Raw genomic sequence first — 21,396 nt, 5'->3', positions numbered from 1 at the left:
AAGTTTGGGGGAACTCTTCCGGATGGCACGCACCAGGGACTATAGCTGAGAGGGCCCTGGGGAGATCTTGGCCAGCACAGGGAGACAGGCCCAGTCCCTCCCCAGGTTGTGTCCTGCTGATCCAGCTGGAGCAGTACCCGTGGCCCTTCTACTGAACCGGCTAGGGCAGGAAGTGAGGAGAGGAAGGCTGGAAGGTCTGGGCTACTGAGGATGCTCAGCACAGAGGAGCCCTGGAGGGGGGATGAGGTTTGAGGGGATGGTGCTTCCATCCCCCCCGGGCCTTCTGGTCTCCCTCTTTCTGTACCTGGCCTCTTCTGGGAACAACATACCCACCACAGGATGCCACCTGCTTTAGTATCAAGCACACCCTAACAGTAGCTTCTGGAGCCCCTAACTCCCCATTCTGCAGACTCTGGCTGAGCTGGGAAGGAAGCCAGAGCCACAGTCCTTGCCTCACCTCTTGGACTGAATGCCTGGTGCCTAAGAGGGCTCTTCTGAGGCCGAAGGGTTGTAGAGTTGAGCAACCACGTGGTTCACAGCTTACCTCTGTCATTTACAGTACAGCTGTTGTTTGCTGAGCACATGCACCGTTCTAAGCTCCTTACGTATATTGCCTCAGTAGTAGTTATGGGGAGACAAGCAAGTCACAGTACCTCTGAATCTGTTCAGCATGAAGTGGGATAGCTATTTCATGGTGTTATTATGGAAATATCACAAAGCAAGGTTTGTAGCAGGGCCCAAGATTTTGCCTTTCCCACAAGCTCCCGGATGCTGCTGCTGCTGGTGGTCCAGGGACACAAGGTGGAGCAGCGGGGACACAAGGTGGAGCAGCGGGGACACAAGGTGGAGCAGCGAGGACTCAGGAGCACAGTGGTTGGCAGTTGGTGGGCACTTAGTAAATATTCTTTGAATGAATGGCTAAATTAGATCTTAGATACGAAACTCATAAACTGTAAAGTGCGGTGCAAATGTATGCAATCACCATTCTAAGACAATAAAGCTGGGGAATCTGCCTGGAGAAGGGCAAGCTTCCAGAAGCGCAACTCTACAGAATAGCAGCGAAGAACACTGTTGCTGCATCAGACTACCTGGGTCCAAATCCCACTGCTCAGTGGGCAGAGCTGGGCAAGTAATTTAACCTTTCCATACCTTAGTTTCTCTGTCTGTAAAATGCAGTGAAATGCCTACCTCACTGGGTTATGGTGGGATTTACTGAGATGATTCACCTAAATCTCTTAGCACTGAGCCTGACATATAGCGATAGATCAATATGTTTTTAGTTATTATTAGTTGCGTCCTGGACGGGGAGGGGGGGCAACCTCAAAGCCCACAGGAGCCTGGGCCTCAGCACTACCCGGGTCAGCACCCAGTTTTCTAAGGGCCATGGAGCCAATTTCTCCCTCTCCCTTTGTGCCGGTGACATCTTAAACAGGGTTAAAGTTACAATGCCCATGAAAATCGATTAAAGCAAGAAAGGATGGGATGGAGAAAAGCAGGGATGTGGTGAGGAATCAGACTTCCAGTGAATGAGCTTGGGGTCCTGAACCACGTGAAGGAGGTTTCATGTGTCTCTAGGAACCCCTGGGGAGCCTGGAGGGCTGAGAGTGAGGCTCTGGGTCCATTCCAGTTGCCCCTCTTTTTTGGACGTGTGACTGTGGACGGTGAGCCCTATTTTCCAGTGGTTCTAGGACCTTCTTTCATCATGTCTAAATTGGAGGATTCGGAACCAAGGAGTCTCCCCAACTTCTAGAAAGACGTTGCAAGACTTCATCTTGGAGTGGGACCCCAGGTTGTGCGGGCTTTTCAGCTTTTAGGTTTCCACTCTTTGGGAGAGGCAGGGGGGCGGTGTAAAAAGCTCAGATTCTGCAGTCAGGTTTGAATCCTGGTTCTGCATGTACTAGTTCTGTGGCCTAAGGGAGCTACTTAAAAATCCATGGGCTGTATCTTCTTCGTGTGCAAAACGTGGTTGTGAGGATATAGGAAAGTTTTAATGGATGTATAAAGGTACTTACTAGCGCAGCTAGCGCAGCTGATTTGCAGGAGTGCTCAGTAAGTGGCAGGTACTTTTTTTAAGCACAATTTCTGGGGTGGTCTCAGATTGAATGTTTGAAAATCAGGCTGTTGCATTCCGGAAGCCACAAGGAAGAGAACGCCGGCGCCCCCAAATGGTGAGCGTATTAACTGCAAGGGAGGTATCTATGCCAGTCTCGGCCTCCTTAGTGAGGGTAGGTGCTCAGTAAGTGCCCCTCTTCGTCATGCCAGCTCTGTGGCCTTGGGAAAGTTCCCTCGACGATGGTGGGACAAGAGGGTTTGGACCCGATGATCTCTGAGACCCCTCATGATCTGTAAATGAGTCAGGCATGGCCTCCCAATCCAGGCATCCTTTTTCCTAGTGGGGTTATTTCCCTTCAATTCCACTTGCCCTGGTCAGCTGAGGAAGGAAACCTCAGCAATACTACCCCCAGTCCTTAGCAGCTCGTGTCGTGTAACGCCCCCCGTACTCCCACAGACCCCAGGCCCTAACCCTCCTGTAAGGAAGGGGCTACCAGGAATTCCTCAGCCCTGTCCCTGTGCAAACTGCTAGATTTTAGGCTGCAGGACCTCCAGGGGGGCCTAGAGCAGCTCCAGGGGCCTTGACAACTGCCCTAGGACTGTCCCACTGCTTTACTTCATAGCTAAATGGCAAGGTTTGCTCTGGGTCCCAAGTACCAGGACACCCTGGTCAGATGGAGCTGACCTGGTCAGTTTGACCAACACAGCCTTGCAGCCCTGGACTAAACTGGAGCCTGAGTGTAGGCATTCTTAACCTGGGGAATATGGAGAAGTTCCCGGAGTTCATAGGACCCCTGAAATTGTGAGTGGTGTATGTGTACCACTCATATATGTGTACCTTTCTAGGATAGTGGTCATGGATTTTGTTACATTTTCAGAGAGGTCTGGGACTCCAAAAATTAAAAAACAAAGCAAAACACTGCCCCAAATTGCAGAAATGAGTTTCTTCAAGCATTCTCCAAGCAGGACCCTGTTCCGGTCCCATAATCTGCAGCGCCTCTCAAACCTCATCAACGCGGCTGGGTAGTGAGGGAAGACACCAAGGTCATTTGATGGACGTAAGAAAACACACCACAACTACAGCATGGCATGCTGTCCCCGTCAGTGTGACAGCAGTAAAAGACCTGAAAATGCTTCCCATCGATCTGCTTCCTCCACTGAAATCAGCTTTCAGAGCCTACAGTCCTTTCTTCAATAGCTCTTCATGATGGCAAATTTCTATTCTTTGAAGGGGCGTTTAGAATCAGGACAGGTGACAAAAATTGGTCAAGTGATGTAATTCTATTTGGGACCCCCACATTCTGTTTGTGGCTGAGAAGCAATAAGCTTGGTTCTCTTAGGCTGATCTGAGCAGGTCTGGAGAGCCTCTAAAGGGAGTTCCAACCTATGTTTTCACCGTGGCTTTAACAGTGGAATAAGTAGTTTCCAAGGCAGCTACTTTGAGAGGCAATGCTCATTTGGATGAATAGCTTCTGAAACATTTTTAAACCTCATTACTTGGGTTACAATAAAGGTACTATTTTCCCCTTGGAGAACATCCATCTGGAGTCTCCAGAGGGAGTATTTTCAAATCTTGGGGCCCTGAGATTTCATCCGTACCAGCAAGAGTATATAAGAGTCAGAGAGATGAGCCACTTTGCTCAACTTGTGGTTTCAGAGCTGCTGGTCCAAAGTCCTGGATGCTGTATCGAATTCAGTGTGACCCCAGGGATGAATTTCTTCATGTCTTTTCCTGACCATCCTCACAGCATGACCGCACCAACCAGGCATGGGACTTGTGCTCCCTGTGTGATACCAGGTATGGCAAGGATGATTTCGGATTATTTCTGCTCTCACAACTGCTTAGAGCTTAAAGAGAACTTAAAGAGACCCTCCTCCAAAACATTTGCAGATGAAGCTGCTGAGGTGAAGGGCCGTTTGATGGAATGCCCACAGCTAGACACTGGCCAAACCTGGACTAGAATTCTGAAGCCTCAGAATCCCGTGTCTGGCTCTTTCTGGTGGGCTCCTCCCTTACTTTTCTTTTTTTCTTTTTTCTTTTTTTTTTTTGGCCGTGCCACACAGCTTGTGGGATCTTAGCTCCCCGACCAGGGATTGAACCCGCGTCCTTGGCAGTGAAAGCGTGGAGTCCTAACCACTGGACCGCCAGGGAAGTCCCTCCCTTACTTTCAAGGAAGCAGAAGCACGGGTGGAAATGGGTACAGAATCTGTTCCAGGAAGTGATTGTATGGTAGTGGTCCCCTCCGAGAGCCCCCGGGACCCAGAGATTCACCCAATAGGACCCCATGAGCCATTTTCAAATAGTCAAAAAAGCCCCAAGGTAACCATCTATCCGATAGCCATACCAAGAGGGCAGAGCAACCTAAACCGAGCATCTCTGCCTAAGACGGGAATTCAATCAGCTTAGTGTTACGGACTATCTGGTAGTACTTGTTAGCAGAGATGAGCAGTTATGCTTTCTGTTCTTTTAAAAACTGAAGTGTAATTTATATGCCGTTTGGGTTTTGATCTATAAAAAGTGAGGAAAGCCCAAATAATTATGGAGACAAAATAATTTCAAAACATGGAAACTATGGTAGGGGTGGGGTAAAGGGGGAACTTTGGCTGTGGTAAGGCTGGAAGCCACATTAAGGAAATCTGCAAGGATGTTAAGGGGGTGGGGGGACAGGAAGACTTCCTGAAAGTGTTTCCAGCCCATACCACTGCAGAGAAGTCTGGGGGATTCTCTGAATAAGTACAAAGCAATGGCTTTACATTGTAAAGCACATTCGCTGGCATCACTCATTGCTTTGTTCAGGCAGAGTCCTGGTCAAAGGTCTGTTTAGGATTCTGTTATTTCAGCCTTACCTCTTTTGTTTCCCAGCCCAGCCCAAAAGTCTTAAGATAATCAAGAACCCTAGAAATAACGGATATTTTCAATTTTTTATTTTCATGAGTTCTAAGGGAAAAGGACAGAGGAGGAATGATAGAGCTAAATGTTTCACATGTCTAATTACAACCCAATTCATCTGAGTAAATCTATCTTAAAGAAGCAGCAGCACAAGAGACTACAATATCCTCGTTGTAACAGGGGTCTACTGGTAGTGTTCACTAGTATCGTTTACTAGTATTGACCTTCATCTGAATTAAGTCCTGCAATCAGAGATTCACTGATTTGGAACTTCCAAACTGCCCAGTGATTGGAACTTCAAGTACATCTGGTTAAAAACCTATCCAGTCACATGTTTATTTCTCAGGTGAAGCGAGGCCACCACAGCTGTAGGACAGAAGGCAGTCACCGCAGAGCAGGGAGGGGATGGAGTGTGTGCGTGACGGGGTGTGGGGATCTCATTTATCACCCTTCACTCAAGAGAAGCTCCCTCTCTGGGTCTGTCTGAAAACCCCTTCGCACAGGGCCTGCCACCGCTGCTAAGCTGGGGCCCAAGAGTACCACCCGGTACCTTGCAGGCTTTTCCTGGTTCCACTGTTCCTGTTAGCCCAGAGCACAGCTGTGTGATTGCCTCTTTCTGTAAAACTAAACCCACAATCTCCCAGGCTTCAACCAGTGATCTAGTCATGCACAGACCCAAAGAAAACTGGACTTTGAGAAACTAGGTCTGTTTTCATGCCATTCTTGCTTGGATTATTTAGTTCTCCTTGTTAATTGAAGTCTTTTTGCAAACGTTACAGCTGCAGCTACTGGAGGGGAGATAAAAATTGCACAGGAGCCAGGGTGAAATAGAGCAGCAGTGCTCCCAGGAGGCTAAGGAACTGAACGGAAAGCAACAGTGTCCAGGGCAGGGAGCCCTCGGGAGCATGGATTCCACTTCCCAGGCTAAACCTGGAAGCTTTGAGGCTGGTCCTTGGTTCTGGGAAGATACATATCTGTGTTGTTAAGGATGGTGGCGTGTTTGTGTTCCAACTTCAAGCAAGGCAAGGATGCAATCTGAAGAGTAGTTTCCAATGTCAGAAAATGATTTAAAAAACTGAAAACCAGTCACCTCCACTCCAAAAGCAGCTTTCCAAATGGCTGTTTCTCATGCGCTAGTATCCAAGTCAGTAAGTTCTGGGGGCTCGGAAAGGGGGGCACATCAAATAAACTCCAGCCCAGCTCCATCTGATGCATGTTCAGTGAATATAAACTTATTTCCACTACTGTCAACCCAAGCCAAACATAATCATGGCTAAATCTGCTACTACTCACCCCCTAAAGGCATCCAAAAGTCAAATATTAAGGATTAATGCTCTTGACTGTTAAAATGATTTGACCTGTGCTTCAGAATTTTTGTCATAGTGAGAGGTGAGCCCGAAAGGGAATGTGAGGGATGTCTGAGCCCGAACACATGCCACTGGCTGCTGCACTCACCGTATTAGGCCAGACATTTCTCGTTGCTGGCCCCCTACCCCCACTCCAGCCACTTCTCAACCATCTGGAAATTGCATCCTTTTGAGTATCCTGATTGGTAGCAACTTGACTTACTCTGAGGATGCATTGATTTGGGAAAGCAACCAAGTCTGGTGAGCAAGGAGGCTGAATCAAGCTGGATTTTACCATCTGGGGTGAAGCCTAAGTTATGACTATATAAGGAATGAGGTCAATCTTCTGGTATTGTGTGTGTGCGTGTATCTCCTTCTGAAAACCATTCCTAAAGGGAAGTGGCAAAAATGTTCTCAGCAAAGACTTCATCATCAGAAAACACGTCCTCCCCAAGGCCAACATAAATCCTGGTAGGTTTTATTTTTGGTTTTGAATCTCTTTTGTTATACTTTGCTAGAGTTATCGGTTACTCATCCCTTTGGATGGTAGCTGTGTTTAATAGCTTTGGCTATTTCTTAGCCAATTAAAAGGCTTTTCCGATTTTACATAGAAGAATGGTTGTTATAGTTTTTTTTTCCCTTACCTGCTCAAAAATAACAAGGGTGTTGTGAAAGGTCAAAGGCCGCCAGTTGCCCACTGGGTTTGGCATAAGCCAGCTGAGAAGCAGGAAGCTACTGCCAACAATTCCCACTGGGGGTGGATTTGCCTGTCTGGGTTCTGTTCCACAGGCCTTAGGGCCACTCCCCTCAACCCCACCTCACTTTTAAGATGAAGCAATTAAGCAATTCTGTAGACTAAGAAAGTGAAGACAAAATGGACAAAGGAGAAATTTTCACCTTCTGTGCCACTGGCGTGGAGCACCACTGACCCCCTCCAGGGGCTTGTTTGGATCAAACCAGAAAGGAGAAGATGGCAGAGCACGTCTAGTGCACGTCTCAAACCAGGAGGGCTGGAGAGACCACTGCCCTGCAGCTCCAGCCACTGGTGTACCCGAGGGGAGGTCTAAAAATGCCCCCTTCGTTGGGAGGCAACTTCTGGGCCACAGGAAATTTAGTTAAGGTCCGGTCCAACCCTCTCCTAGGAAACCAAGCCTAGAGGTTACCTGTCAAGGTCACAAGCTAGTCCTTGTCACTAGCCCCCGTCACACACAGAGGAAGCCTCGGCCAACTGCCAAAGGGAATGAAGGGAGAAACGATTCAGACGCAGCCTGTGAGCAGATCAGCAAAGGGGCCTCAGTGGCTCAGGGCCGCCTTGCAAAGGGCAGCATTGAACCTCCCAGGAAAGACCTCAGAGGGAGGAGGAGAAGGGAAAGAGGAATACAGATAAATTTATTAGTTAAATACTGATTTTACAGCCATTTCACCTTAAGACAACGTTAGCAGGTTTGTGGATTAAGGAAGGTATATGAAGGCGGCTTTCTTAGAAGAAAGCGATGTAAATGATTAAAACAGAACCTGGGTTTAAAAATACTCTCTGCTACGGCCAGGAGGATTTGGGCTGGGGGCTAGGTGTTTGGAGTAGTACAGAGGAAGGCCAGTCAGCTACATTCTGTTGGCAGCCAGGACACGGAAGGAAGCGTCTTCGAGAGCCCAGGGCCACGGGCAGAGACAGCAACATGGAGAGAAGGCCGATTCCCAGCCCGCGAGAGTGGGAGGGGGGGCAGGAGGGGGCCCCCCCCCCACCGGCCGCCCGCCCGATGTCTTCTCTCATCACTCGTCGTCTTTCTTCCATGAGTTGTGTAGTGTTGGTTTGAAATTATGTTGAGAAATCCCTAGCATTTGGCCTCCTGGACAAAAGACTGCTGCTGGAGAAAGGACGTGGGTGCAGGAGCTGCGCCCCTCGGATGCCCTCGGCCGGCAGTCCCGGCAACAGACTCGTCTCCGCGGAACCAAGGCGCATGCGCAAACTCCAGGCTGACAACCCCGCCCCGCGCAGCGCGGCCCCAGGCCCGGCGATGGTGTCCACTAGACATCCTCTCCAGAAGGATCTCAAGTCTTGGATGAATGCTAGTCAGACTTGCTTCAGCACCAGAACCGTTTTTGTTCTTACTCAGGACCCCCCTGAGCGTGATGGGGTGGAAGAAGGATTTGGGGACGTGTTCAAGCTGCGGGCAGAGCGGAATCACCGAGAGCAGTGGAGGGGCGCTTATTTTCAGAGGCCTCGGGGATGAAGAGAAGGAGCGATTTTAGCCGCGGAAGGAACTTGCGGGGAGGCGAAGTTGCCAGATTGCGAGTTTGCCGAAGCCACTCTGCGGTGGGAGAAGCGGCCCCTCCTCCATCTGCCCACGGAGATCCGGTAACACTGGCCCTACCCCGTGATTCTGGAGTCAAGATTCAGCATGAGGGATGCAGGTGTGCCGAGCCGGAAGGGGAGTGTTGGGCGAGGGCAGGACCCGCCGAGGGGCCAAGGCGTCCGTCCAAACACATGTCCATCAGATACCATGATTCAGGCTGGAGCAGGGGCCCCGGCACCCTGCCCTCGGATCCCCCGTGCCGGGAACACCGTGGAAAAACCACCATTTCGGGCCACAGCGGTGGAAAGACAAGGGAGAAGGACATCTCGTCTCTTGTCAGGGGTGGTGAGGCAGAAAATGCGAAAGAGTCTGCAACTCCGTGGAAGGGGCTTAAAGTGTGCTCCTAGTGAAGGGGGGGGGGTCTTCCAGATCAGAGTCTGCGCTCTCTCCAGTCCTCCACCTTGAAAAGCTATCCAATAAAATCCAGCGCCCGCTCCCCTAACCAAATCATTGACTTCAAGTTTCTTCCCAGTTGTTGTCTGGAGTCATTCCCAGACAGAGCAGGCCGGCCCCTGGGAGCCCAGAGCCTCATCTCTGCTGTCCTCCGAGTCCCAAGTCCATGCAGGAATCCAAGGAGGGAAGGAGGTGACATTATGCAGTGATTATGTCCCCGTGACTGTCAGCCAAGGCCAGGCTGTTCCAAGGGTCCTGCTTGGAGCTGGCCTGCGGTGACTGGCTGACAGAAGACGCATAACCTTGCGGAGAGAGCTTCAGGGCCGAGAGGACTGGGTGGATGGAGGACCCGTGGCCAGACATCGCGCTGACCGAGAACGTCTGAAAGCGAAAAGTATAAGGTGCAGTCAATGGAATCCCTCCTGGGGCTCAGGAGGGGGTCTGGGCTGGAGAGGGGAGCCCCATTCCACAGCTGTGCCCAGGCTGGCACCCACCCCAGGAAGGCGACGAGAGGACAGGGCGAAAGGACAAGGGCAGGAGAGGCATCAGGCAGCACTCTCTTCCCCTGACCCCTGTGCTATGGGATGCAGGGGGTCTGCGTGACTCATCAGCTGCTTCTGAGCACTGACCCGGTAGCTTTGTGACTATTCTGGTTTCTCAGAAGCCTCTGACGGTTACAGGTGGCATTTTCTACGGTCTTTTCACCATCAATCTCCATTTTCAGAAGAAAGCCATCCCCCCCTGCCCAGAAGGGGCTCCTGGCTCTCCTGGCCCCCGGGCATCAGCTTCTCTTCACCCAGATGGCAGAAGGCTCGTTAGGACTCGCCCGCCTCAAGTACAGGCGGAGAAGAGATCAGAGTTAATGGGAGACCGTGACCAAGCTTGAGGGCATCCTGATCCCGGATGGGGGAACCACACAGGGAAGGGGCTGGAGGAGCAGGACTGCCATCATATCTGACAGAGGGAAATGAGGGTCCTGCTAGCTTCTCTTCTGGACACACATGTGAAGCTGGACCCGCAGCCAACCCTCATGACAACAGCATCCTGCCTGTGACCTCCTCACCAACCCCAGCCCGCCCGCCCTGTCCTCTGCAGCTTCCACACCTTTGCCCACGCCAGGAGGGGCCTCCTCCTCCCCTTCCTCCTGTTAAAATCTACCCACCCTCAAGGCCAACGTCAAGCCACCCTTACTTAGGAGACTGACTGGCCTAGAAAGCCCCGCTCCTCCTCCCACACAGCGGCCGCACTCTGATTCCGGTTGTAGCAATGCTGTGTGCCAGCACATGGGTCCTGGCACAGAGGAACTGCTAAACGCATGCATCACGGTCGTGTGTCCAAATCGCTGTAGCTTGATCAGATGTGCTGAAACATATCCTCGTGCAGACAGCCCCTCGCCTCGGGCGGGGGCCTGGCCGCCTGGAGTCTACCCCCCAACAAGCAGTACCTGCGACAGGGAGCTGCCGTGCCCATAGTGGGATGACAGCCCAGGCTCTGTCTTGATGGGACGCATCTCTTCCGCGCTGCTGCTGGAAGCGCTGGTGGTGGGAGGGAGGCTCTCACTGCCCGAGGGACCTGGAACAAGGCAGAGTCAGGACACCCAGCCCAGGGGCAGGGACAAACGGATGGCGGCCCTTGGAGACAGCCAGGGCAGATCCGCGCTAACGGCTTGTCTACATTTGCTGGGGAGAGAAGCAGGGTGCTTCCATCAGTGCAGGGCAACGGTTCTCACAACGAAGCAGACGTAGCAGAATTTCAAGGGAACTTTTTCAGATGACAGGCTCACAACCCTTTATCCCAGACGCTTGGGGCTATGTGTGTCTCAGGATTCAAACTTTTGGATTTTAAAAAGGACAGAGACTGAATATTACAGAATACCTGCAGCGGGGTCTGGGACAACACCCCGTAATTAAATACATTAATAGCTCTACAGCAAAACATGGGAATAGTCGTACATGGGATAAATGAAGAGTATAACTAACCTGTGTCAGTTCAGATTACATTTTACTGCCAAATCTAGCTCCCTGGATTTGGAATTTCGGATAGGGGACTGTACACCTGAACCGACGCCTGCTCCCGCTGGGACCCCACCATGCAAAGAGATGAAGTTCCCCAGGGGAAGGTGCTGTTCGTATAAACAATGTGGAAGCAGGGAGAAAGGCCGAGGACCTGGTGTGAGCCACTGAACGTTCTGCTAAGACGTGACTGCCAGGAGTGAGCCACTGTCGAATCTGGAAAAGGAGAACTTTTCCAGAAGTTCCAGAACTTTTCCATGAATGGTCATGTTCTCAGCAGTGGAACAGGGAAATTTATCTGACTTTGTCAGGCCTTAGATTGGAAGATAAACTTTCCATCGTATCAGCCGACTTAATTTTTCCACAACTGCCACATTTTCCAGTGAAATCTTTAATTTGACAGCGGTACTGAGGAGGGAGTGCTCTTGGTAGGGGACCCGAGTAGTCCTCATTCTGAAATCTAGAAATTGAGAAGGCAGAGTATATATTGAACAGAATATGGACCCTGAAGTGAAAACACTTGGGTTTAAATTCCAGCTCTACCCATTCACAGCTGTGTGACCCTTGTGATGTCAGTGCCCTCTCTGAGCCTCAGCTTGCTCATTAGTAAAATGGAGATCATAAATGGGGTCTCATGGGGGTCTATAAACATCAGTGAGATAATATTTGTGAAGGAGCTTTGCAAAGTACAGAGTACTACATGATGTTATTTATACACTGGCTTACAAATTAATGTTACAAATCAATCTGAACATGACCCACAGGACCCTGTCTTCCTACACCCCACTTAGCCCAAAGCAAATTGAAAGAACTTGAGTTCTTGAGTGGCTGGAGCACCAAAGATGGAGGGACCGACTCAGGTTCCTTTTTCCTCCAGGTCCTCAACCGGTCCAGCTGGACCTCTGCACTTTGCAACTGGCAAAAACCAGGCCATAACATGAGTTGAGCCTGCTTTAAAAGCTCCCAATATGTTCCACGGTGATGTTACTTTTGCACTGGGTTATTCATTCTGTCCTGAACGGCCGGGGATGGACGATGCTATCATTACACCCTGGTAGCCTGGGCTGGCCCACCTGAGCATACACGATGCTCACACACTCTGAGAGCTACTGAGTTATTCATATAATTACACATCGATCTTTTTCTCACCTGCTGGTGTCTTCGATTTGTTAAGGTTCTTGGGCTTCCGTTTTCTGGTTTGAATCCCCTCTTTCCGCATCGCCAGAGGCCTGGGGACCTAGGGGGTCACAAGTCAATATACGTGGTTTTCCATTTGTACCTGATCCGTGACATTATACACACACACACACACACACACACACACACACACACACACAGATACACAATGAGAAGGCCAGATCTATGCAATTCCTCTACAAACCTTGGGGCTGAGACTGAGTGAATCAGGCCTGGAACTCCTGCTGAGCAAGAAATCAATTCTACCAAAAAAAAAAAAGTGTTGAGCATGTCTATTCCATGCTGGGTATTATACTAAACTCTGGAGAAACAAAGACCTAAAGACACAGTCCCTTCTCTCCAGAGGTTCACGGTTGGGAAAGACAGACAAATAGAAGATAACCAGATTCATAGGTGATGAGGGAAAATAGAAAAGAAACACTGAACTCTGTCCCGGGCTGGGGGAGGGAAAGTGGCACATGCGCACATCAAGGCAGGCCTCCCGGAGGAGGTGATGCCTGGGTTGTAGGAGACTGTCAAGTAGATGAGGGGCAGACATTTCAAGCAGCAAGAACAGTATGTGCCAAAGCCGCTAACTGATCAGCCACACTGGGACACTGTGCGAGTGAAAAGGGGGTGCTATGAATAGTTATGCCGAGATCATGGACACAACCGGAGGCGGCCTGGAGAGTGGAGGTGTAAAGTCACTCTACACGGAGCAGCTCTGCACTGTGCTGAGTCTGGCTGGGGCAAGTGGTGGTTTCCGTGGGTGCTGGGAGCAGCAGGGACAATGGTGGAGAGACTGCCCTGTGGCCAGTGCCTGAGTCCTTTATGACAGCACTTTAGGGCATCTGAATTCTCCTAAACAAGCAGTGACTGTCGGGCATCACACTCCTGAGCCATTCAAGATGCCTAAACAAGTGTCGGGGGCAGGCCTGCAGGGTCATCTTTCTACTATTTTAAAATAGTGTGCCTGCCCCACATCTGGCTTCTTTCAGGCCTGGCCAACCACATTGTTTAGCCTCAGGTCTGTGCTAGACTCCCATATGGGACTAACAGAGGCCACACCTGCAAATACAGAAGGACAAGTGATGACCACTTTGAAGATGTGAACATGGAATTGTTAAGAAAGAAGTGCAGGGAATTCCCTGGCGGTCCAGTGGTTAGAACTCCGCACTCTCACTGCTGAGGGCCCCGGTTCAATCCCTGGTCAGGGAACTAAGATCCCACAAGCCGCGCATGGTGCGGCCAAAAAAAAAAGAGAAGTGCAGTAGCATATGTGAACTTGAACTGCCTTCTAGTCAGCTGAGAGTCAGATGAGACAGCACTCCCACTCGCGGAGGAAAGTATCCTCCCCTCCCCGCCCTGCATCCACCTCTTGAAGACCATCCTGACTTCAGAAGAATCCTGTCCTCATGTTTATCCCCACCCACCTCAGTACTTTAAAAAAAAAATTGTCATAAAATGCACATCACGTAAAATTTACCATCTTAAGCATCATCAAGTGTGCAGCTCAGTAGTGTCAAGTATACTCGCATTAATGGATAAAGTCACCTGTGACAGTCTAGCGTAAAGAAAGGGAATGCTTTCTAAAAAGACTTTGCAGATTTTCATTTTGAATTTTAAGAGGCAATTTTGAATTTCAGCTGCCAGTGCCAACCTCAAACCTGTAATTCTTAATAGAGACGTTAAGATTGTACTCGTAATTATGATCAGATAAATGTTAATTGATTTTCCTAACTTGGTGTCAGTTTCTAAGGATAAGTCTCCTCTTAGATGCCATAATTAAATGTGCTTAGAGCTGATGAGAAATTTCTTTATCTTAATTATTCTGGGAGTATTGTCCTAGAGACATTATAGTCTTATGAAAATTCCAAATACCGAAAATGCCACAGGGTATTTTGACATAGCATAGTGATGGTGGGGAGAAGAAATGCATGTGACTGACAGAGTCACTACTAATTCAGTCTTTCTGAAAACTTTTTTTCATCAGCCCCACCCCCAAAGCCTTTTAAACTTTTTTTTTTTTTAAATAGTGCCCCAGTGAATTTTTTTTGGCCGTGCCACACAGCTTGTGGGATCTTAGTTCCCCAACCGAGGACTGAACCCGAGCCCTCGGCAATGAAAGCATGGAGTCCTAACCACTGGACCGCCAGGGAATTCCCCCAATGAATTTTAATATCATAGATATGCTGTATATGTATTATATCTGCTTTATACACGAAAAGACTAGGGGTTTTTTTGGTCCTACTTGGGGGTGACACCACCCCCCATTTGAGGATGCGTATTCTAATACATCTTTTTTAAAAGGAGAAGGGACCTAGTGATAGACATTTGCATTGGCAGATGTATCTTTATGTGTGTCCAAATCCTGAAGCAGTATTTTTTTCTGCCAGGGTCACTAGAAAATAGAAGAACTTTGTTTTCTGTCAGTCACCATCTTTTAACAGCTGTGCCCTATACCCTTCCCACCATAAGCATCAGACAGATCATTTCCCACTGGCTTTGGAGGTCTTGCCAGATGCTTACTTGATTTATAAATGTATCATAAATAGAATCATTCAGGTTCCTTCTCATCTATAAAAATCAATTAAAATCCTAGGTGAATAAATTTATTTTAATTAAAGTTGTTCATCATAACACGCAGATAAATGGCATTGAAATTTTACTGATGAGTCGACTGTCATGTTCAAGCAGGCTGCTGGCAGGAACTGACAGAACTATTGGTTGGTTTAAAATGTAACACAGATGCCAAAGTTTTAGTGTACATTACTACCTAGACTACTGAATTATCTTTGTAAAAATTTCCTCAGATGCTGTTTACAGGTGCCATGTAAAATAGGCTAATGTGCATTTCTATGAGAATTCTGGTAAACTGCCTTGCTATGATTTTTCATACATATGTAAAGTATGTCCTCTAGTATTGATATAGAGTATGTCTATTCACCAGCCTACTGAAACCCAGTGGTTTAAAATATGATTATTAGGAAATAAGTCTTTAAGAAGACTTTATTTAAGTGGAATCTAGAAGATGTGATAAGTACTTTTGACTTCAAAATAACGAATTTATAATTGGCCTCTGTCTAAAAACTTGAATTGCAGTGGATTTGTACCTAAACACAATCTTATGCATAATTGTACGAAATTTGGTATGGATCAGAAAGGCTTTCCTTCCCCATTTTTTTCCTTCTATTTAACTGTGGGCTATTAGCAGCCATATCAAATCCAATCATTTTAATTTTCCAATGCACCTATAATCCTTTTATCCTTATTCTAAGATTATCATTTCACCTCTTAATGAATTGAAAAAATGGTGAGGACACTTTACAATTCACTCAATCACTGTCAATTTAGTAACTCTTTTTTTTTTTTTTTTTTTTTTTTTTTGCGGTACGCGGGCCTCTCACTGTTGTGGCCTCTCCCGTTGCGGAGCACAGGCTCCAGACGCGCAGGCTCAGCGGCCATGGCCATGGCTCACGGGCCCAGCCGCTCCGCGGCATGTGGGATCTTCCCGGACTGGGGCACGAACCCGTGTCTCCTGCATCGGCAGGCGGACTCTCAACCATCTGCGTCACCAGGGAAGCCCAATTTAGTAACTCTTAATAACCTTACTTAAAGTAAAAGCTCAACTGCTTGTGCCTACTACAGAGCCGTTGAGGAGACATGGCAACAGATCTGCTCAGTCCTTTGCTTTGTAGACTTTATCTAGAGGGACCAATCAATATCTTATTCAACTATGATATGATTAGAATGGTTATGGTTGTATTATTGCAGGTCTGGGAACTATGCATTAAATGTGTCTAATGAATTTGGGGTGCTACAAAGTTATCAAATATAACTGAGCTGTTTCATTTCAGGGAATTTCCAGTCAGTGTAACCATTTTAAAATATTTTAGGATGAAAATAGTTTAAAACATTTTTTTAAGCTTGAAATCCTGAAGGCTGTGCTTCAAGTTGACTTACAGGTAAACCTATTGGGGAAATAAGTGACCCACTTACAGACTGAAGCCTCTATTACTTCAGAAAGATGTTCTACATTTTCTGGCATCCTAAGAATAAAATATTATCTCTGTAAGTACACCTCATTTCCATTCTAGTTAGGACTAATGGACCCTCGTGTGGCAAAGAGCTGAAGAAGGGAGAAAACTGGATAGCCGATAATCCAGATAGCTCTTAGCACTCTGAACAACCTCAGGTACAGCCATCCAAGCCAGTAATTACATTGCTGCATTATTTCTTTGTGAAATTTGCTTCTTGTCTGTACCCTTGAAATTGAATAAAATTTCATGAGACTCCTTAAAAAGAAAAAAAAGTATACTCGCATTGCTATGAACCATCACCACCATCCGTCTCCAGAACACTTTTCATTTTGCAGAACTGAACTCTGCTCATTAAATGGTCACTCCTCATTTCCCCCTCCCCTCAGCCCTTGGCAACCGCTATTCTACTTTCTGTCTTTAGGAATTTGACTCCTCTGGGACCTCATATAAGTGGAATCACACTGTGTTTGTCCTTTTGTGACTGGCTTCTTTCATTTAGCACCATGTCCTCAAGGTCTATGCATGTTGTAGCCTGTGTCAGAACTTCCTTCCTTTTGAAGGCTGAATAATATCCCATCGTATGTGTAGACCACATTTTGCTTATCCATCCATCCATCAATGGACACATGGGTTGCTTCCACCTTTTGGCTATTGCGAATAATGCTGCTGTGAACATGAGCATACAAATATTTGTTCGAGATTCTGCTTTCAATTCTTTTTGGATCTATACCAGAAATAGATTGCTGTATCATAATTCTAGAATTAGTAATAGAATTAGTAATTCTATTTCTAATTTTTTACAGGCACAATGCTTTTAATACCTACATAATATTCCTCTATCAGTTCCTTTTATCGTTCCCCTATTGAAGAACAATAGTTTCTTTAACCATTTTCCTCCCAAAGTTTTTTTTTCTCCTCTTTCATTATTACAATGATTCAACAAGTATCCTTGTATATACTTCTTGCAAAAGTTGACCCTTGAACAACATGGGTTTGAACTGCATGGGTCCACTTAAATGTGGATTTCTTTTCAATAGTAAATACTACAGCACTACGTGATCCGTGGTTGGTTGACTCTGCACATGTGGAACCACAGGTAAGGAGAAATCACGTACGTGTAGGGCAGACTATAGGTTAGACATGGATTTTCGACTGCAGAAGGTCGGCACCCCTAACCCCTGCGTTGTTCAAGGGTCAATATGTTTTCTTGGGCTTCCCTGGTGGCGCAGTGGTTGCGCGTCCGCCTGCCGATGCAGGGGAACCGGGTTCGCGCCCCGGTCGGGGAGGATCCCACATGCCGCGGAGCGGCTGGGCCCGTGAGCCATGGCCACTGAGCCTGCGCGTCCGGAGCCTGTGCTCCCGCGTACCGCAAAAAAAAAAAAAAAAAAAAAAAAAAAAAAAAAAAAAAAAAAAATGTTTTCTTATGAGTATTCTTAACTATATTTTTAGACTTTTTTTTTTTTGGCTGTGTTGGCTCTGTTGCTGTGCGTGGGCTTTCTCTATTTTTAGACATTTTTAAGCTCATTATAACAAGAAAACATGAAAAGATGCATGAGATTAAGTTAATAACAACCCCTCCCATCTTACTACTACCAATCCTCTGCCCATGAGGCAATTGGAATAACAGCCTGTTTCTTACATTTTAAAAAGTTCTCAAACATGTGTGCACATGTACATATCTATATACATATGTATGTGTATTCATCCATCCAAAACTGTTCAATGTATATATAAGCAACTACATATAAATTATGTTCTCCCTCTTTCTTTATAAAACTGGAACCATGCTATGAACAGTGTTCTGCACGGACTTCGTTTTTAAGCACTATGTAATGGAGATTGTTCCAAATTAGAACATAAAGAGCTTTGGTAATTCCCTGGCGGTCCAGGGCTTAAGACTCTGCACTTTCACTGCCAAGGGCCCGAGTTCGATCCCTGGTTGGGGAACTAAGATCCCACAAGCCATGTGGCTAGAAAAAAAAAAGGCTTGTAGAAGCTCTCTGTATTCTGGAAACAGTAATCCTTTTTCTCATGTATGTGTATATTGGTTTTACTTTCTTGGGGTATCTTTTTCCATACACTAATATGAAATGTTATATAATCAAATATATCTAATTTTTCTTTGATGGCTTAAGAGTTTTGAAAACTTGCTGAAGAAAACGTCTCCTCCCATCCCCAAGGTTATATAAACACTCCCCCTCTACATTTTCTTCTAGTTTTGTTTTTGTTTTCGTTTTTGTTTTGTGGTATGCGGGCCTCTCACTGCTGTGGCCTCTCCCGTTGCGGAGCACAGGCTCCGGACGCGCGGGCTCAGCGGCCATGGCTCACGGGCCCAGCCGCTCCGCGGCATGTGGGATCCTCCCGGACCGGGGCACGAACCCGTGTCCCCTGCATCGGCAGGCGGACTCTCAACCACTGCACCACCAGGGAAGCCCCTAGTATTTTTATTGTCTCTATTTAAAGATGTCCTACGTTTCATACGTTTAATACATCCAGGTTTATTTTTGCTTTTGGTAGGAGGTAGAGGTCAAGTTTTCTTTTTGTTTTCCAGATTATGTCAATACAATCATTCTTAAAAAGCTATCCCTTATCCATTGAATTGTTTCCTTTGTTATATATCATACTACCACACATACAGACTATTTTTTAGTCTCTTCAACTGTGAAATGGGAATTAGACTTATGTAATGTTAAAGATGGAAATGATGTTCCATAGCAATATCTCTGTCACGGTCTGAATGTTTGTGTCCCTCTCAAATTCATATGTGCACAAACCTAACATGCGAGGTGATGGTATTAGGAAGTGGGGCCTTTGGGAGGTGATGAGGTCATGAGGGTGGAGCCTTCATGAATGGGATTAGTGCCCTTATAATAGAGACCCCACAGTGCTCCTTTGCCCCTTCCACCAAGTGAGGACACAGTGAGAGAAGTCTGCCACTGGACAGGGGGTCCTCCCTGGACCCTGCTGGCCCCTGATCTCGGAGCTCCAGCCTCTAGAACCATGGAGGTTAATTGCTATTGTTTAAGCCGCCCAGTCTATGGTATTGCTATAGCAACCCTAACTCGCACGACGACAGTCTCTAAGGTCCCTTCCAGATCTACATTTCTTTGTTAAGAAGGAGAAAATGAATTATGGTCTGCGGGGAGGAAGAGGGGTGAGACCCGAGCAGTGGAGGAAAGCGCGGGACACGGTCGGGGGACCCTTACGCCGTGGAGCTTCATGTAGAGGCCGCAGGCATTGCACACGGGCTCGCCCTCGGCGTTGCGGCGCCACAGAGTGGTGGTGGTAGTCTGGCAGTTGGCGCAGGAGAGGCCCACTCGGCGGGAGGCGGACTGCAACACAGGAGACAGACCCTTCAGGTCCAAGGACAAGGACATGGCAGGCACCGCAGCACCTCACTTCACTGGCAGCGAGCGTGGGGCATGGCTGTGTGACAGTCTCAGACCAGCCACCGCACCGGATGCTCGGATGCCACGCCCCTAAGCCTCTCCTGGGGGCGCGGGAGCAAAAGGGCTGTGCTGCAGGGGATGGCAAATCCTGGTCATAACCGCGGTGTCAGCAACATTATCAGTCACTCGCGTCAGGAAAAAGCCCAGCAAGCCCTGCACACTGTACGCAGAAAAGCTTCTCCCCAAAGTATTACGAATCCGGGCCTCAGGTGCCGGGAGTGAGTGGGGGTGAGGAATTACTGTGTCCGAGTGTCTTCAAAGACTGACCTCAAGGAAGGCAAGCACCAGGGTTTATCCCCTCTGTTCTTCTTTCCCTAATATCTGTGGAAAGCTAGTTCGAATTGGTCAAAATCAAATTTTAGTAGAAAAGACCAGGAGACCAGGAGACAAAAACTTAGTTCCAGCTCTTCCCCAGCCACCGGGCCCAGCACGCCCCACATAATCTCCCTGGTCTTTGGGTTTATCAATGGATCAGCTGAAAACAGGGTAAGTCACAACACAGAAAGGATGAGTTAGCCTTCCCCGTGGAGTTGATGTGAACACAGGAGATACACCAGACAACGCTGGGTCGGGAGCAGGAAGTCTGGACTCTCGTCCCGAGGGGAGATCAGTATCTAAGTGCCCGTGGGCGAGGCCATTAGCTTTTCTGAGCCCCACTCTTCACTTCTGCATAATTAAGGGGTTGAACTAAATGGTCTGGACCACCCTCGTAGCTCAAGCCAACTCTGAAGGTGTAAGAAATTACTATTTGCCGCTCATCCAGCCCTTCAACCTGCACCTTCTCTGAAACATGCCTTGAAGCCCCAAACTCAAAACCAGGAATTTCCCACCAAGGCCGAGCCCTGAAGCCAGGAGCTGACAGAAGGAGAGAAGCCTGGCTGCTGGGCGCCCGGCACTGGCTTACCAGGCGGCGCTGGGGCTTGATGAGGGGCCGGTTGATGCCATTCATCTTGTGGTAGAGGCCGCAGGCGTTGCACAGGTAGTGTCCCGTCCCATCCCGCCGCCACAGCGGGGTGGACATGGCCCCGCAGTTGACACACTCTCTGCCTTCCGAGAAGTCGTCAAACATATCTACTGGGTGGGAAACAATACAGAGGATTAGTTCTCTGTTTATGCCAGAAATCTCACAGCGGAGAATCTAGACACCAAGGAAATAATGCCCTCTCCTTGCAAGGAGTGGAAGACAGATCGCTTTGGGCTGCCTGGCTTTTCCTCGATTGGCCCTAACCCTTGGGAACCAGCTCAGAGGGCTGTCCTGGCAAGCGGACCTTACCCCCGCCATCCCAGACACAGCAGGCTCTCCCTGGTCATGAGAAAGGGAAGGGAGTGTGGCAGAGACCACCAGTGCCTGGATTTCTCTCTCTTCAGAGCCTGGGTCGGGGGGGTTTCACCTAACACTGAGTTCCACTCAAGACCTTCTTTCTCTCTTTTTTCCCTTTCAAAATTGAGATTCCATTTCCTTTTCAATAAAAATATAATAAATATTTACTTCAGGACAATTAAATGCTGGAATGTGTAAAAAAAAATAGAAATCATACATAATCCTGTAACTCAAAAATCACCGTTATTAACATTTTGTTCTGTTAGATCCTATGCAATGTTTTATATATTGACATTTTTGTCTACTTGAGGTCAAGCTGTATCATTTTGAGCCTGTTTTTTCACTTCATACCAAAGCATTTTC

The 21,396-nt window shown here is 47.9% G+C and overlaps 1 protein-coding gene across 2 annotated transcripts; it reads right to left on the bottom strand.

Annotated features, from left to right (window-relative positions):
* Positions 1 to 7,733: 7,733 nt before the first annotated feature.
* Positions 7,734 to 20,787, bottom strand: LOC102982778 (transcription factor GATA-4). 2 transcript variants are annotated; one of them, XM_028486255.2, is made up of 5 exons: positions 20,617 to 20,787; positions 19,470 to 19,595; positions 12,197 to 12,284; positions 10,480 to 10,607; positions 7,734 to 9,416 (listed from the first exon to the last, which is right to left on the bottom strand). In XM_028486255.2, exons 1-5 carry the CDS (start codon positions 20,779 to 20,781, stop codon positions 9,234 to 9,236), a joined length of 690 nt encoding a protein of 229 aa, XP_028342056.1. In that variant the 5' UTR covers positions 20,782 to 20,787; the 3' UTR covers positions 7,734 to 9,233. The 2 variants fall into 2 exon arrangements, with proteins under 2 accessions (XP_028342056.1, XP_054939268.1); XM_055083293.1 differs by lacking the exon at positions 19,470 to 19,595 and having other exon boundaries at positions 20,617 to 20,781.
* Positions 20,788 to 21,396: the final 609 nt, after the last annotated feature.

The sequence above is a fragment of the Physeter macrocephalus genome, unplaced genomic scaffold (assembly GCF_002837175.3).
Source record: "Physeter macrocephalus isolate SW-GA unplaced genomic scaffold, ASM283717v5 random_766, whole genome shotgun sequence".
NCBI lineage: Eukaryota > Metazoa > Chordata > Mammalia > Artiodactyla > Physeteridae > Physeter > Physeter macrocephalus.
Note: the sequence above shows the minus strand (reverse complement) of the source record. Positions and strands in the feature narration are given on the sequence as shown.